Source organism: Heliconius melpomene, chromosome 7 (genome assembly GCF_056956725.1).
Source record: "Heliconius melpomene rosina isolate 202511_hmr_F chromosome 7, ASM5695672v1, whole genome shotgun sequence".
Taxonomy (NCBI): domain Eukaryota; kingdom Metazoa; phylum Arthropoda; class Insecta; order Lepidoptera; family Nymphalidae; genus Heliconius; species Heliconius melpomene.
The window spans coordinates 13,226,853-13,242,789 of NC_140395.1; the positions used below are offsets into that span (position 1 = coordinate 13,226,853).

The 15,937-nt window shown below is 31.5% G+C and overlaps 1 protein-coding gene across 6 annotated transcripts in view; it reads left to right on the forward strand.

The window, feature by feature from the left end:
- Positions 1-14,194, forward strand: part of nebu (solute carrier family 2 member nebulosa) — a 54,854-nt gene extending 40,660 nt beyond the window's left edge. For 5 of the 6 annotated variants that reach the window (XM_085187853.1, XM_085187851.1, XM_085187852.1 and 2 more), the window contains exons 2-3: positions 10,148-10,262; positions 11,013-14,194. In XM_085187853.1, the coding sequence (XP_085043979.1) occupies positions 10,148-10,262; positions 11,013-12,370 (1,473 nt within the window). In that variant the 3' untranslated portion in view covers positions 12,371-14,194. Of the gene's footprint in view, positions 1-2,179; positions 2,429-10,147; positions 10,263-11,012 lie in introns of those variants that run through there. The other variant, XM_085187850.1, reaches the window with a different exon arrangement.
- Positions 14,195-15,937: the final 1,743 nt, after the last annotated feature.

Genomic DNA, 15,937 nt, shown 5'->3' on the forward strand with positions numbered 1-15,937 from the left:
AACATATCTACGGTATAATTATAAAATCAATACCTATTAATAATCCATTCTGGTTGACTGAGTTCATTTAGCAATTGATCTTAGAAAAGCGATTATTTCATAGCGGAAAATTATTTACTAATTGACAGATAAACTCGTGTCAAATAGGAACCTTATCAATAGTCATTTATTTATTAATTAAAATAACGGACTTTATACTTGTAAACATCAGTTACTATCTTTATATAATAGATGTAGATATATTATTACGTAAATGAATTATATATTTTTTTATACTTTAATAAAACAAAATGAATACAGTTAAATTTTCGTTAATATATCTTTTTGCCCTGTAATGCCCTGCAAATAATACCTGTAAAGTACTATAATAAATGATACAAATTTATTTAAAAACATTTTATTCCATCAAATTGATAAATATAAATAATTATTTATTTCGTATTTTATTTATAAAGTAACATTTCATAAAAAATCATAATATGACATTGTTCACACAGAGTAATAAGAATCAAAGAATAATTGAAGCGTATGATTTTCCACTCCTATTTCAATCACGTTAAGCATCTTGTGTGTCCATCCATTACTACTGTGCATTGGAAAATATACCTATAGTATTTGCAATAAGGTTTAAAATTTACACAATATAGTACAACTAACAAGTCATTGTCAAGGCCGGAAAATTATAACGCTTAAGCGTGGATACGATCATTTCGTGTTAAGAGGTAATTTTTCACACGTAATTGTGATCTGACTCATAATTATGATAAAGATTTCTAAGACATTTTCGTACACACCCCACATGTCACCGGAGAGGCTCGGGATAGCTGGTGTTACTCCTTTCTCAACTTTTATACTATTTAAAAGAAAATATGTATTTCAAAAGCTATGTCTTATTTTGTGAATGTAAATATAAGTATTCCTATGAGTCGAATCGAATCCGTGACTAGCACAGATTGGATTGCATTGGAATTTTCTTGTTTCTTAGCTTTATAAGCCATTTAAAACAATAAATTTAAGAATCTCATTCAAGTGATAGCATCAAATATTAATTGATAATTTTCTTTTTGTAAACTTTATTTATTTATATATTTATATATTTTTATATTTTATATATTTTTATTTTATACTCGCATTCTTTTTGCGTTATACAGCGTAATGGCAAATATATCAATAATATCTTCATTTTCATTCATATTCAAAAACATGTTACGAAAATAGGATACAGTAGGTACGTAATATATTTATTTATAAGCAAGATTTTTGTTTCTCAAAACTACGAATGTAATTTTATAAAATTGCTTATTTAAAAAAATGTTGTTTTTTTGTGAACAACGATGTCGTTAAATGTATAATTTTGGGAAACGTGTCATTACTTTAATTTGAATGGCTATTATATATAATTATAGTAAATAAGTTAGGTAGATATTCTCTATAAATTTTAAAACATGATACATAATATCACATGATAAAAGTAAATAATTATAGTAATATTAATACTAAAAGTTTTTTTCCTGAAAAATAACTTAGCATTTAGCATTAGCTATTTGTTTATTTTTGTCTCAAAACCTCACCTACTTATAATATATTTTTTGTAGTTTACTAATTTTGCACTACCTCGAAGGTAAATCATTAATGAAGTAGGAATTATATTATAGTAATTTATTATAAATACGTACATATATTAAAAAAAAATCTTAATAATCACAATAAAATATGCATTATCGTATTTATCTATCTTTGTGTAAAAAATGTAATATCTTATAAATATAAAAATGTTATCCGCAACTTTTTTATTAATTTATATTGCTATTACAAATTATAAGGCGTAAGTTAAAACTTACGTCTTTTGACTTAAAATATATCTTTATTATTTAAAGTTTGTGAGGTCTGTCATGGCCCAGAGGCACAAGCATGCAACTGCAAGGGCTGAAGTGGGGAACGGAGTGTCCTTATAATAAGTTCCAAGACTTCGTCTGCCTAATATACTATGTACGGGATACAGAAAAAAAACTTTATCAATTTTGTTTCATTAATAAATAAGAAAACACACAGAGTAAAAATAAAAAAAAACACTTTTTTATAACAGATAACATATTATTATATTTGAAACGTCATTTGTCGTCCAAATTGACAATTCATGACAGCTGACATATGACATTTAGCAAAACAGTAGGCCAGCGTCAACGTCAACTACTTTCGCTTTTCGCGATGTGTTGGAAAACAAATAATCATGTGTTTACAGTTAATATTATTGCGCGAAGTGGCCGTGTGGCTGTGTAACTTAACTATTTTAAAAGTTTAATACATTTCTATAAGTATACTGTCCATTATGCGATCAAGCGTATACCGCCGTCATCGATATGATGATAATTCTGAAACGGAACCTTTAGTTCCCGCTATTCCTGGCCCAAGCTATGGTTACAATGTGGTATGTTTTTATGATAAAGCTAGTAAATATTTTTCTTTGTTGTTATTATCGTTATTCAGTACTATTTTTTATCGTTGAGATTATCATATAGGGTTTATCAAGGATCACTCTGTTATCTAATACTCTCATTTCCGTTTGTATATGCTGCATTTTTGCACGAATAATAATTAAAAAAAAATAAACAATGCCATATATCAAATATATCAATCGCGGGTAGGCGTGAAAAAAGTGAACAGCTGTTAGAAAAGCTTTATTTTTTATATTTTATTTTATTTACAAGTATTTTAAACTTCTATATGTGCTAGTGAAACTAAGTACCTAAAGCTAGTGTTGTCCTATATTGAGTTTTTACAATTAATAATAAAATTACTTCATATTCAACCATGGATGCTATTAAGGAGTCCATCACTGCTATGGCTGACTTGTTTAACGCCAGGATGAACAAATTTCAACAAGATTTGAACAAAACTTCATCACCAGTGACCGTGACAACAATTGCTGCAGATTTTACTTCTTTTAAAAAGTTCATCCACACTGCGCTTAGTACGTTACAAAAACAAGTTGAACTACTGAATCTGGAGGTTGACCGTATGGAGATGTCGAGGAGATGTAAAACACTACTTTTCCATGGTGTAGGTGAGAGTAAAACAGAAGATGTTGAGGCACTGGTTACAAATATTGTGGCGGATGACCTTGACCTTCCTAATTTTTCTACAACATGCATCAGGTCAGCGTATCGTCTTGGTCGCTTAAACGGAGAGAAACCTCGGCCAATATTGGTTAAATTTGCAACTCCGCAGATGCGTCACAATGTTTGGACCGCTAAATCTAAACTTAGGGATGCCTGAAGCATCACAATATCTGAATTTCTAACGAAAAATCGTCATGGTGTATTTATGCTGGCTAGGCAACGATTTGGTGGGGAAATGTTGGACACGGGATGGCCTCATTCGCATAATTGCTCCAAATGGTTTGCGTTACCGAGTGGAGTGTAGTGCAGATCTCCAGGAAGTGCCTGTCGCTTCAACTAAGTCACCGACAAAGCAAGGGTCTATGACTGCTAAAAGCACCGACAAAGACAATAAAGTGGTTGTTCAAAGGTGTAAACGAGTGACCAAGTAATAACTTGTATAGTGGCTATACCACTCAAATTGTTTGTTTTGCCTTTACTTCAGATTTTTTTTTTATAAATAAATATATACAACTTATGTACACTTTAACAATATTATTAACTAATTTATTACTTATTTTTCTTCCCTATTTTTTTTATTTTTTTTTATAGTAGATTTTGCTTATATTATGTTATATTTTTTATTATTTTTTTAGGTTATTTATATAAACAACCTATACATATGTATTGTTTATTTAAGTATTAATTTTTTATTAATCTTCTATTTTTTTTTTCTCTTTTTTTTAATACTTGTTGAAGCAAAACAAAGTGTTTCTTTTTTATCTATTTTTATATTATTATTATTTTTATAATTACAATATTTTTCTTATGTAATTCTGCTGTTTCTTTTGTGATAGGGAAATTTTATATAGTTATAATTTTTTGTTTTGTGTACTTTAAGTTTTTATTAATCTCTCCTTGCAACTGGCGGGTACTTAACTAGTCAATCAGTTAATCTATTATACAAATATTTATTTATTTCTACTTTCATTATTTATTATTGATTTATTTATAGTTTTTTCATATATCTTATTTTATATTTATAATTTTTATTTATTTTAATATTTATATTTGTTTTATATATTTTATATAATATATATTATATAATATATATATAATAGAGTATATTATATATATAATATATATATAATAGAGTTTTTATAAAATATATAATATATATATATATTATATATTTTATAAAAACATATATGGTATATACTAATAAGTTATGGCTAATAGTAATGATGAACCTGACGATTCTTTTTTGTCCCTTTCTTCCTCTCCTAGTGGATCGAGTAGTACAGACAGCTTTCTCAGTATTCTCACATTAAGTGACACCATTGATAGCAATTTCTCAGACGTTCTGAAAAACTTTAATGTCATTCATATTAATGCACAAAGTATTCCTGCACACTATCCAGATCTTCTTACTTCCTTTAACAATAATAATATTCATGCAATATTGGTATCAGAATCATGGTTAAAGCCATGTCTGCAATCGGTTTCTTACTCGCTCCCAGGGTTTCATTTGATTCGTAACGATCGTATTGGCCGCTCCGGAGGCGGAGTTGCTATATACTTACGCTCCCATATTGCCTTTAATATAGTTGACCAGTCGCAGCACCAAACAGTTGGTGGCCCAGAACATCTTTTCATTGAGATAATTTTTTCACACACAAGGGAGTGTTAAGGGAGTGTTGCTCGGAGTTTACTATAGTCCAAACCTTACGATCGATTACTTTCCATCTCTTGAAACCCTGTTGGAGCGTCTGAAGCCATTGTACAACCACACAATTTTAATGGGCGATTTTAACACCTGCCTATTAAAACATGATTATCGTGCCTCCCGTCTAAAGTCAGTGGTTACTGGTGCCAATTTGCATATACTTCCTCTCGCTGCTACGCACAATTTTCCAAATAGCTTACCCTCACTCACATGGACGCCGTCAACGTATTCGAATAAATGATTCGTACTCGGACTGGTCTTCAGTCAATGCTGGCGTTCCGCAGGGTGGCGTGTTGTCTCCTCTTTTATTTTCACTTTTTATTAATAATATTTCCCAACATATCTCTTCTCTCTACCACCTATATGCAGATGATCTACAAATTTATTGCCATTCCAAAGTGTCTGAACTACTTGCGGCGATAAATTTCTTAAATAACAATTTATTGACTATATCCAACTGGAGTAAGACTTTTGGACTGCAGTTAAATCCAATTAAGACTCAAGTAACAATCGTCGGTAGTCCAAAGCTTATGTCTAGATTTAACACGTCCTCTTTACCTCCTATACTATTGAACGGACAAACAATACCGTACAGTAAGACTGTTAAAAATCTTGGCATTATTATTGACCAAAATATGTCTTGGGATCCACAGATTAGTGAGGTGAGCAGGAAGATGTTTGCTTCGACTGGTTATCTTTTAAGATTGCGTAATTTTCTACATATACCAACAAAAATTGCGTTAGCACAGTCTCTCCTTATACCAATTCTTGATTACGCTGACTCATGTTACCTTGACTTAAAAGAAGAGCAACTTAATAAGCTTGAGCGGCTACAAAATTTTGCAATTCGGTTCATCTTTGGATTAAAAAAGTATGACCACGTCTCAGAGTTTCGAACTAAGCTCAAGTGGCTCCCAATCCGACTTCGCAGGAATACTCGTATTCTCCATCTACTTTACTGTGTACTGTTTGATCCATTGACCCCACCTTATCTAAAAGAGCGTTTTGAATTTTTGGGGCGATCCCACTCACGACACTTGCGCTCAAATCATAACTTAACACTGAAAATTCCTTCACATTCTTCTTCCTTCCTTAGCAATTCTTTTACAATTACATCTTCCCGACTCTGGAATGATTTACCTTTGAATATTAGACGGGAAAAATCATTACCTATTTTTAAACGTTTATTAAAACAATATTTTCTTACTTTCTGAGCTTCTTATCTTTTTATACTGTAAGCTATATATGTGTACTATGAATGTATGTATGTATTTATGTATATATGTATGGATATGTTTATATATGAATATATATATATTTTATTATTTTTATGTATTTTATTAAATTTATTATTCACACCCCCAACCCTTTCCTACGCTTTACGTCCTATGCCTTAAGGTTGCCTGGAAGAGATCGCTGTTTTAGCGATAAGGCCGCCTCTTGTACATTTCTTTCTGATCTTGTTTCCTTTTCTTGTGTTATATTTTTTGGGTGTACAATAAAGAATATTATTATTATTATTTTTTATTCTACTTCGTAGTCTCGGTAAGTTAATACCGGCATATTGACAGTCACGGACCTAAGTCAAGTGAAAGCCAAATATATAAATATAATATATATATACATATGAATAATGAAATTAACAATTTGTGGTGCTTAAAAATTTCCTAACAATCCTGCACGTGTTTAAAATCGCTGCTTTTTGTAGAAAGGCATAAGTATACGGGGGCAAATCTAATGTTTTAATGGATTGGTGAAGATTTTTGGGAATGACACCTGTGCTAGAGATTACTACTGGTACTATTGTTACTTTTTTCAATTTCCACATCCTAATGATTTCGTCTTTTAATTCTTCATATTTTGTAAGTTTTTCTGAAAAAGTGGCTTGTAAATTATGGGAATTCGGTATTGCAATGTCTATAATTTGTGCAGTTTTATTAATTTTATCTATGAATGTGATGTCCGGTCTATTGTATGGTACAGTTTTATCAGTCAATATAGCTCTATTAAAATATAACCGATAAAATTCGTTTTCCAATATACATTCTGGGGTGTATTTGTAATATGGTACTGGTAATGCGGAACTCAGTTTATATTTTATTGCTAATTTTTGATGGATTATATGTGCAACCTGATCGTGCCGGTGTTTGTAATCAGTCTGAGCAATTGACATACAAGCACCGGTTATATGTTGTATCGTTTCAGAAGCCCTATTGCATCGTCTACATATATCGGTATTTAAATTGGACTTTTTTATAATATATTTTTGGTAGTTTTTTGTCTCTCTCACCTGATCTTGGATCGCCAACATGAACCCTTCGGTCTCAGGGAAGAGTTCACCGCGTCTAAGCCATTCGTTCGACGCTGTTTTGTCGACGTAATTCTGACTTAGTTCGCTCAGATGTCTTCCATGAAGAGATTTCCGGGCCGATTCTTGAATTTTAGTGCGTCTTTCTGTATGTGGATCATTTTCTAGTAAATTTTTATCCTTAAGATTAAGTGTACTGAGCTTTAAATCATTTTCTACTATAGATTCATGAAATGTGGATGTGTTACTTTTAAAATGGAAATATTTTCTTAGGTTTGTTATCTGCTTGTTGTGTCTCATCAGCCTATCGCCGTCCACTGCTGAACGTAGGCCTCCCTCATCAAGCGCCAACCATCCCGGTCTTGGGCTTCTCGCATACATCCGGTGCCAGCCACCTTCTTTAAATCGTCCGTCCATCGTGCTGCAGGGCGTCCTACACTACGCTTGCCTAAGCGCGGTCTCCACTCTAACACGTATCGGCTCGTATCGTAAGTTTACTATATCTATTAGCCCTCTGCCACCATCAATCCGCTGTAATGTCATTCTCTGCACACACGACCTAGGGTGATGTTTACGATTTTTAGTCAAAGTTGTATTAATAATGCGTTGCAGATTTTTTAATTCGGTCTTGTTCCAAGATATGATTCCAAATGAATACGTAAGAATGGGGATTGCATAACTATTAATCGCTTTTATAGTATTTTTTGAGTTAAGTTTCGATTTAAATATAGAATTAAGTCTATGTTTGAACTGTTTAGTTAAATTTGCTTTGACTTCTTTATGATGTGTTAATTTTGACTGAATGTACCCCAGATATTTGTATGTTTCATTTTCCATTAATGATTCTACATGTTCCCCATTCTTCAGTAAATAGTCGTGCATATAATTTTGTCCTGCTTTACTTGAATTAATTTTACATTTGTCTATTCCAAATTCCATACAAATATCTTGAGAAAATGTTTCCGTTAAATTTACTAGTTTATTTAGGTCTTCTTTCGTTTCAGCGTATAACTTAATATCGTCCATATTAGTTTTGTTTACCGAATCATTATTGAATTTTAGTTTATATCCAGTTTGCACCGAATTTAAAATATTGGACAAAGGATTCAAAGCAAGGCAGAACCACAAAGGACTCAATGCGTCGCCTTGAAATATACCGCGTGTGATTTTAATTGGAACAGTATCTATCGTGTTATCTAAATTTGTTAATTTTAATTTTGTTGTCCATTGGCTTATAGTATTTTTTAAAAACTGTTGTATGGTTGGGTGTATTTTATATATATCTAACACTTGTAATAACCAAGAATGTGGAATTGAATGAATCATAAGCTTTCCTGTAGTCAATATACATAGTAAAAATGTCTTTTTTCTTTTGATGGGCTTGTTTTAATATTACAGAATCTACTATTAATTGCTCTTTACAACCCTGGCTAAACTTTTTACAACCTTTTTGTTCTTCTGCAAGGATCTTATTATCTTCTAAATAATTATAAATTATTTTTGCAAGGCAAGATGTAATTATTTTGTATATTGATTGCAAACAAGTGATGGGTCTATACTTTGAGGGATCATTAAGACTATTTGAATCTTTCGGGATCATATATGTGATTCCAACTGTAATATATTCAGGCATATCATGTGGATTTTGAATGAAGTGATTAATGTGCTTAAGAAGATGTTTATGTATATATGTAAATTTCTTGTACCAAAAATTGTGGATAAAGTCGGATCCAGGTGCCTTCCAATTACTTAAATTTTCTATTGTTAATTGCAACATGCCAAGAGTTATTTCATCAAATTTCATATCTGTTTTAATCTGATTTTGCATTTGTTCATAATTAATCCAATCTGCACTGAAGTTATGCTCAACCGGATTTTCCCAGATTGAGGTCCAATACTTATGAAAATCATCTGCTGTCGGTGTAGTTTGTACTGAATTTTCAATATCATTTTTCGTTGAATTTTTTAGATTCCTGTAAAACTGTTTCTCATTAGATGAAAACTGATTATTTTGAGTTTTACGCAATGTACATACATATTTTGTATCTTTGTAATCTACTGTTTGTTAATGTAAGTTTTTGTTTAAGGGTGTCGAGAAAATGAAACAGTTCTGTATTTAGTTCTTCGTGCGTAGAATGGATTTTGTAATTACTTTTTGTTAAATTTACATGATGAATTAATTTCTTACTTCTATTACCTTTTATGAATTGTGTTAATCGAGCTATTTTAGTTCTCAAATCTTTTACTTTTTTCTCGAGTCGGGTCTGCCATTTTGGTTTCTTTACTTTAGATTTTGTAACAATAACATTTGGTGTAGTTCTTAGTTTTGCACCATTCATTTTTGCTGCTGTCCACGCAACACAATATATCACGGTTTGAAATGATTGAAAAGTTGTATCTTTATTAATATATTCTGGTAACAATATTGTGTTTATATATTCTATTATTCGCGCCAATTTTTTGGATGATCTCTGCCTAGGTATATGGTTTCTTTTAGTGGGTTCAGTATTCGTGAAGTACGCCAAACATTCATTAAATGTGTTGTCTATTTCTATATTTCTTTCTAAATTTGTTTTTTTGATCTGGATTGCAGTTATTTGTATTATTTAGTAATTCATCAGTGTAGTTATCAAAGTAATCTAATTCCTCATTGTTGGTATTATTTGTATTAGCAACATTAATCTCCGATTGATAATTTTGAACCTCTATTTGTAATTCTTCTCGTTTTCGTTGGGCACTATACTATATATATGCGAAAAACATAAATTTTAAATGTATGCCTTTTACTATATCACTAAATATAAAAGAAAAGTTAAAATAAAAACTTATATATAAAGTTACTAAATACTGACCTAGCCCTTGTCTAGTTACTGATCTAATATTTAGAAACTTTTCCTATTCATTAGTCAGTAGACATTCTACTGTTAAGACATTCAATTGTTTTAACACAACACCCAATTTTTTAATATTAAAAAAAAATATGGTATAATTAATACAATATTTTTATTATTCCAGCAAGCAGACGGCAACAACGGTGCCATGGCGGACGTGGGGATATCACAATCAGTGCTAGTGGAGCCTAGAGGTGATAATGGTAGGAAACTACCTCAGTACATTGCTGCTTTGTCAGGTAAATATATTGCAATGTGGAAAAATTATAGTTTTGTTAATTATTGATCTTGGAGTAAAAGCAACTTCAGACTGTTTTTCAAATGATGTGTATGCCAAAACCGCCATATGTCTAGTCAGATTACGGAAATCAACATAATTTATTCTCAGAATAGGAATTGAACCCACAACCATCGTATGTCCACTGTGCCATGATGGCTTAGATTCTTTATCTTTATAATATATAATTGTTTGGTGAAACAAATAAATTATATGCATACTAGGAAAAATATTAACAATGGTGTGCTGTGAGGGCATTGTGGGGTGTGGGGTCTGCCTAATCTGGTTGTAGATCAATCCCTACTCTGGCAAACAAAAATGGAAGAATATATAAATATTTTGATTCTATTGTAGTGCAGTGGAATAGTGTTAAACTATGCATGCTAAGGTTTCAAAGAAATATTTAAATTAGGTCAACAAACAACACAAACATCCTGCAGTGTTCTTTCTACCCAATAAGATCTTTGAAATTCGTGATTTTTATATATTTTAATTGAATAAATTTTAGCCAAACTAATTGTATATATTTAGTTTTATACATTTTTGGAATCCCAACATTTCGCTCTTTAACACTGAACAATAATTTGTTTTCACAGATAGACTTCTTGCTGCCTACCCTGTTATATGTGGTAGACAAGTAAACATGAAAAACAATAATTGTTTTCACAAACTTAAACAGTTATAATATAATATAATTTTTCCTTATTTCCAGCGACCCTCGGCGCCCTGGCAGCAGGTTCGATGCTCGGTTGGTCATCTCCGGTAGTCTTCAAAATAACGCAAAGCAACAGTACTGATTACAACTTTGAAATATCTGGAACACAAGGGGACTGGGTGTCGTCCCTTATCAATTTAGGTGCGGCTGCCGTTTGCTTTCCTATAGGACTCATTATGGACGCCATAGGAAGAAAGACCACTATGCTTTTGCTAATTATTCCGTTCACTTTAGGATGGCTCTTGATAACTTTTGCTACAAATGTCGGTATGCTAATGGCGGGAAGAATTGTCACCGGAGTAGCTGGAGGTGCGTTTTGTGTGACGGCCCCGGCTTATACCAGTGAGATAGCCCAAGATTCTATTAGAGGAACTCTTGGAAGCTATTTCCAACTTATGATTACAGTGGGTATTCTGTTTGCGTACGCTGTTGGTAGTTATACTACCGTTTTTCTGTTTAATATTCTGTGTACTTTGATCCCTATTATATTTGGTATCATATTCTTCTTCATGCCTGAAAGTCCGAATTTCTTGGTTGTCAAAGGAAGGTCTGAAGAAGCGAAGGAAGCGTTGATACGTCTACGTGGTAGGAATTACGATGTTGACAGTGAATTGAGCAATCTTCAACAAAAGGCCGAAATTTCGAATAGCAGTTCTGTATCTTTTTTGTCAACAATTACAAAGAAAACTGCCTTAAAAGCTCTATTAATTTGCTACGCTCTGATGTTGTTCCAACAGTTGTCCGGTATCAATGCGGTTATTTTTAATACGTCCGCCATCTTTGACAGCGCAGGTGCTACTATCGCCCCAGCCATAGCGACTATAATAATCGGTGTAATTCAAGTAATTGCAACTTTCGTATCAAGTTTAGTTGTCGATAAATTGGGCAGGAGAATACTTCTCCTTTTCTCGGCTTTGGTTATGTGCTTATGTTCGACAGCTTTGGGCGTGTTTTTCTTCTTAAAAGACACTCATGGTGGAGATTCTTCTATCGTTCAAGCGATTTCTTGGTTGCCTTTGTTATCTCTATCTCTCTTCATAGTAGCATTTTCTCTCGGTTTCGGACCTATTCCTTGGATGATGGCTGGAGAACTTTGCTTAATAGACATCAAAGCTTTCGTAGGATCAACTGCTGGTACGTTTAACTGGTTGCTCAGTTTTACAGTTACCAGTACATTTAACTCTTTGAACACGGCGATTGGATCAGGTCAAGTTTTTTGGATGTTTGCCGGTATTATGCTCGTCGGTTTCGTCTTCATTTTCTTCGTCGTACCAGAGACTAAGGGCAAGAGTGTAGACGAAATCCAAATCCTTCTCGGCGCAGAACCACAGACAAATGTAGAAGAAAAGAAATAAACAATCATAGAGACTGATAAAGTATTTTTGTACGAAGACTTTCTAGGTAGTCTATGGTTGGCTATTTCTAGATATCTTTGGTGTCACAATATAATTTGTTACTGCTGTTTAACCAAAGATCGAAACGTTTGTTTTTCGTCGACTTTAAGTAGTTAGCCTGTATTTTATTTATTTTTAATTTATACTTAAAGTGCAGCTTTGTTTTTAAAATTTACATTTCGTCACCTTCACGGGAACATTCTGATATTGTTAGGTTATTAAATCGAATTATGCTACTTATATAAGTTATCTTTATAACTTTTTAATGAGTTTATTTCTAATATAAAATATGAGAAAATTTGCCATAATAAAAAATATAAATTTGTTCGACAGCTATTATTGCCATATTTATGAATATAGACTATATTATATACAAGTAGCAATGCTGCTATAGTAATAGTAGTAATCGTTAGTCCGAGTAATGATGCTAAAATTAAACAATATTTTGATAATAACTAGTTACAATATGTATAAATCACTTGAAATAGAATATACACTTGTACATTTGTTTAATTTATAAGAATGTAGGCAGCTTTGTTAAATAAATATTTATATTTTATATTTAAGACTAAAAAATATTAATTAGTTAAAAAATACATTTACATGAGATTATTTTTATCCGTGAGAGACGGACCAACACCAGATCTAATTACAGAGAACATATCAAGATGGCGAATATAATACACAACTTTCACGGTTCGAGAAAGAAATAAGTGTTATATTGATTGAGATATTCTGAAACAAGTTATTCCCGAGTCATTACGACTAAATACAGTTAAATATTTACAGCTACTTTCAGACACGTTAATTAGCGTTTATTTGGCCAATTGATTGCCATTTAAAATCTGATTCCAGTTTATGCGAGTAGCTGTTGCTCATCTAAATTAAGATTTAGAAAAATATAAAAGAAACAATAGGCTGAATAATATTTGTCATTTGACTTTAATCCAAAAAATTCAAATGTCAATTGATGTATATCGGATTTCGAAATAATATTTCAAAGAGAAATGAAATATTTTTGTAGATATTTATCAAATTATTAATTGTTTTTTACCGTAATGACATCGAAATTGAATGTATTTTTTTTCTATTTTCATTGAGCTGATAAAGGTTTGTTTAATAAATGGTGTTTTACGAAATTTTTAGAGTGAAATGTTTCTATTAATCTTTATTGTTTTAAATATCGACGTCCCGATTAATGTTTTTAGTATTTATAAGTGACTCTCAACTCTGACATTGCTCTTGAGTGCAATCTTGAGGTGCCGTTTTACATAGATTACTAAAACGATTATTTAAAAAATGGGTTTCTGTAAAAGTGTAAAATAATTTTAAAAATATCTTTCTGTTATGCTAAATAATATATTTGTAACCTTTGAGTAGCGTATGCTAACAACAAAAAGTTATATAAAATCTTAATTGGCTATTATTGTGCTTAGACGATAAGCGACAGTTTATTTGAAATTGATTTGGCACAATACTGCTTTTTATTTAAAAAATCTTGATATTCTTTAAAAGTATGGATTTAAATATGTATGTAAATTTTATTTAAAATAATTGAAGAAAAACGTGAATGTTAAAATTAAATTAAAAACTCACAGGGATGTCGATAAATATTTTTTGTGACGGGTTGCCATATTCGGTATAAATTAATATTGTACCTACTCCATTTTATAATAATATGATGAAATATTTGTTTTGTAGTGTTAATTAATCAATTATTATTTGTATATATTGTTAATAGATTTAAGATGATGGTAAATAAATGAATAAATGCATAGAATTTTATGATTGGTTTCATTTCCTCATATATAAGACCTTTATGTAGATATTGTAGACTTCTTTGTATAGTACCTATAATATTCAGAGGTTATCGTGGCTTGGTAGAACTGCGTCTGTCTTTAAAGGCAATGGATTTGGATTCGATTCCCACTCAGGGCAACGAATTATTTTCTTTTCCCCACTCTTGTAACGTAAAGATGCAATTGAATTCCATCACTCAACACTCAATATCTTATATTCGGCGAAAAGTGAAGCTAAGAGTGTTAATGCTTAAAAGTCCGGTTTCCACCGCGAAATAAAAATGATGTGGGTAATGCTTAGGCGGAACGGAAAATAAAATACATTTACATTGCCACCAACAAAGAGTTTTGTACTTCACTCCGCTCCATAGTTCTGACTGAGCGAGTTCATTTCAATTCTTTCCGTTCGCTTGAACGTTATCGCCCGGCTATTTATTGGTTGAAATACAAATATACAGTTTACTCTTACGGGTTCAACGTAGTCCTTAATGGACCCGCTCCGCTCTCAGTGGAAACCGGGCTATATATGCAGTCTGCCGAGTACAACGAGAAACTGAAAAATAGAAAGAAAATATACGCCTGTCATTTATTTATTAGGTATAAGCTATTGCTATGTTTTGCTTATAAGGAAACGCCAGTTTAGGAGAAAGAATAATATCGCTTATCTTTGAAATGGGGACCCTTAAATATTTTAAGGGTGGTTGTTTTGTGACAAGAGGGTGAAAATTTAAACAACCCATTCTTCCGAGTACGAGTCGAACTTGCAACCGTCGCACTTCCACTCAGACGCTGAGCCTCAACACCAAGACGATCTTTGACAATTTTATTACTCGATTTCTGAGATCTGAATCTGATATTATCTTTTATTATTAGGTATCTATGGAAAATAACTTTTTCCTCTATACATACACGTGTTAATTTTATACGTTCCTTATATTATAGTATGTAATATATAATTTAGGTTTAATTTGTACTGTTTCGATGACGATGTAGCATTTTTTTGGGTTCCGTAATCATTACTAAGAAAGTCAAGTGAACAAATGTGTTTTTGTAAATGGATTTTAAAAATAAATCCCGACGAGCTTTTTACGCCGGTTCTTCTCAGGTCTAAGGCATTAACTTTCAGATAATGTATTTCTGTTGCCACTATAACAATAAATGCTAAAATAAAGAATAAAATAAATATTTAAAGGCACACAAGAAATCTGATTTTATTGATCGTTTTTGTCCGATATTGACAATAGGTAGACGCTTGAAGATATTTTCAGAACATTTAGTTATATATCTATTCACTTAAAAAAATATATAATTAAATAAATATTTAAAGTTAGCTGACATACAACGAATTTGCTGTTTTGCCTTTTTTATAGACAATGGTACGGAACCCTTCGTGCGCAGTTCGACTCGCACTTGGCGGGTTTTTTTTAAGATAACCTTCCTCTAATACTGAATAGTTATTGAGGTACAAATGGAGTTAGTGACGGAATATTCTTAGGTGACAAGGAAAATTGTCTAGAAAATGTTTGCTAGTGTTCTTATACATGTGATGATAAATTAAGCAATTAAGTATATAGAGAAATTAAAGATGCATGTAAGTATTCTTAGTATATACATAAGTTTTGTTATTTGTTCTTTTATATTGGAGAAATAAAAACTATAACGTTTTTTATATTAGTAATGGCTGATATTATTTAATAAACAGAAACTATTTACTATTTTTTTTCAAATT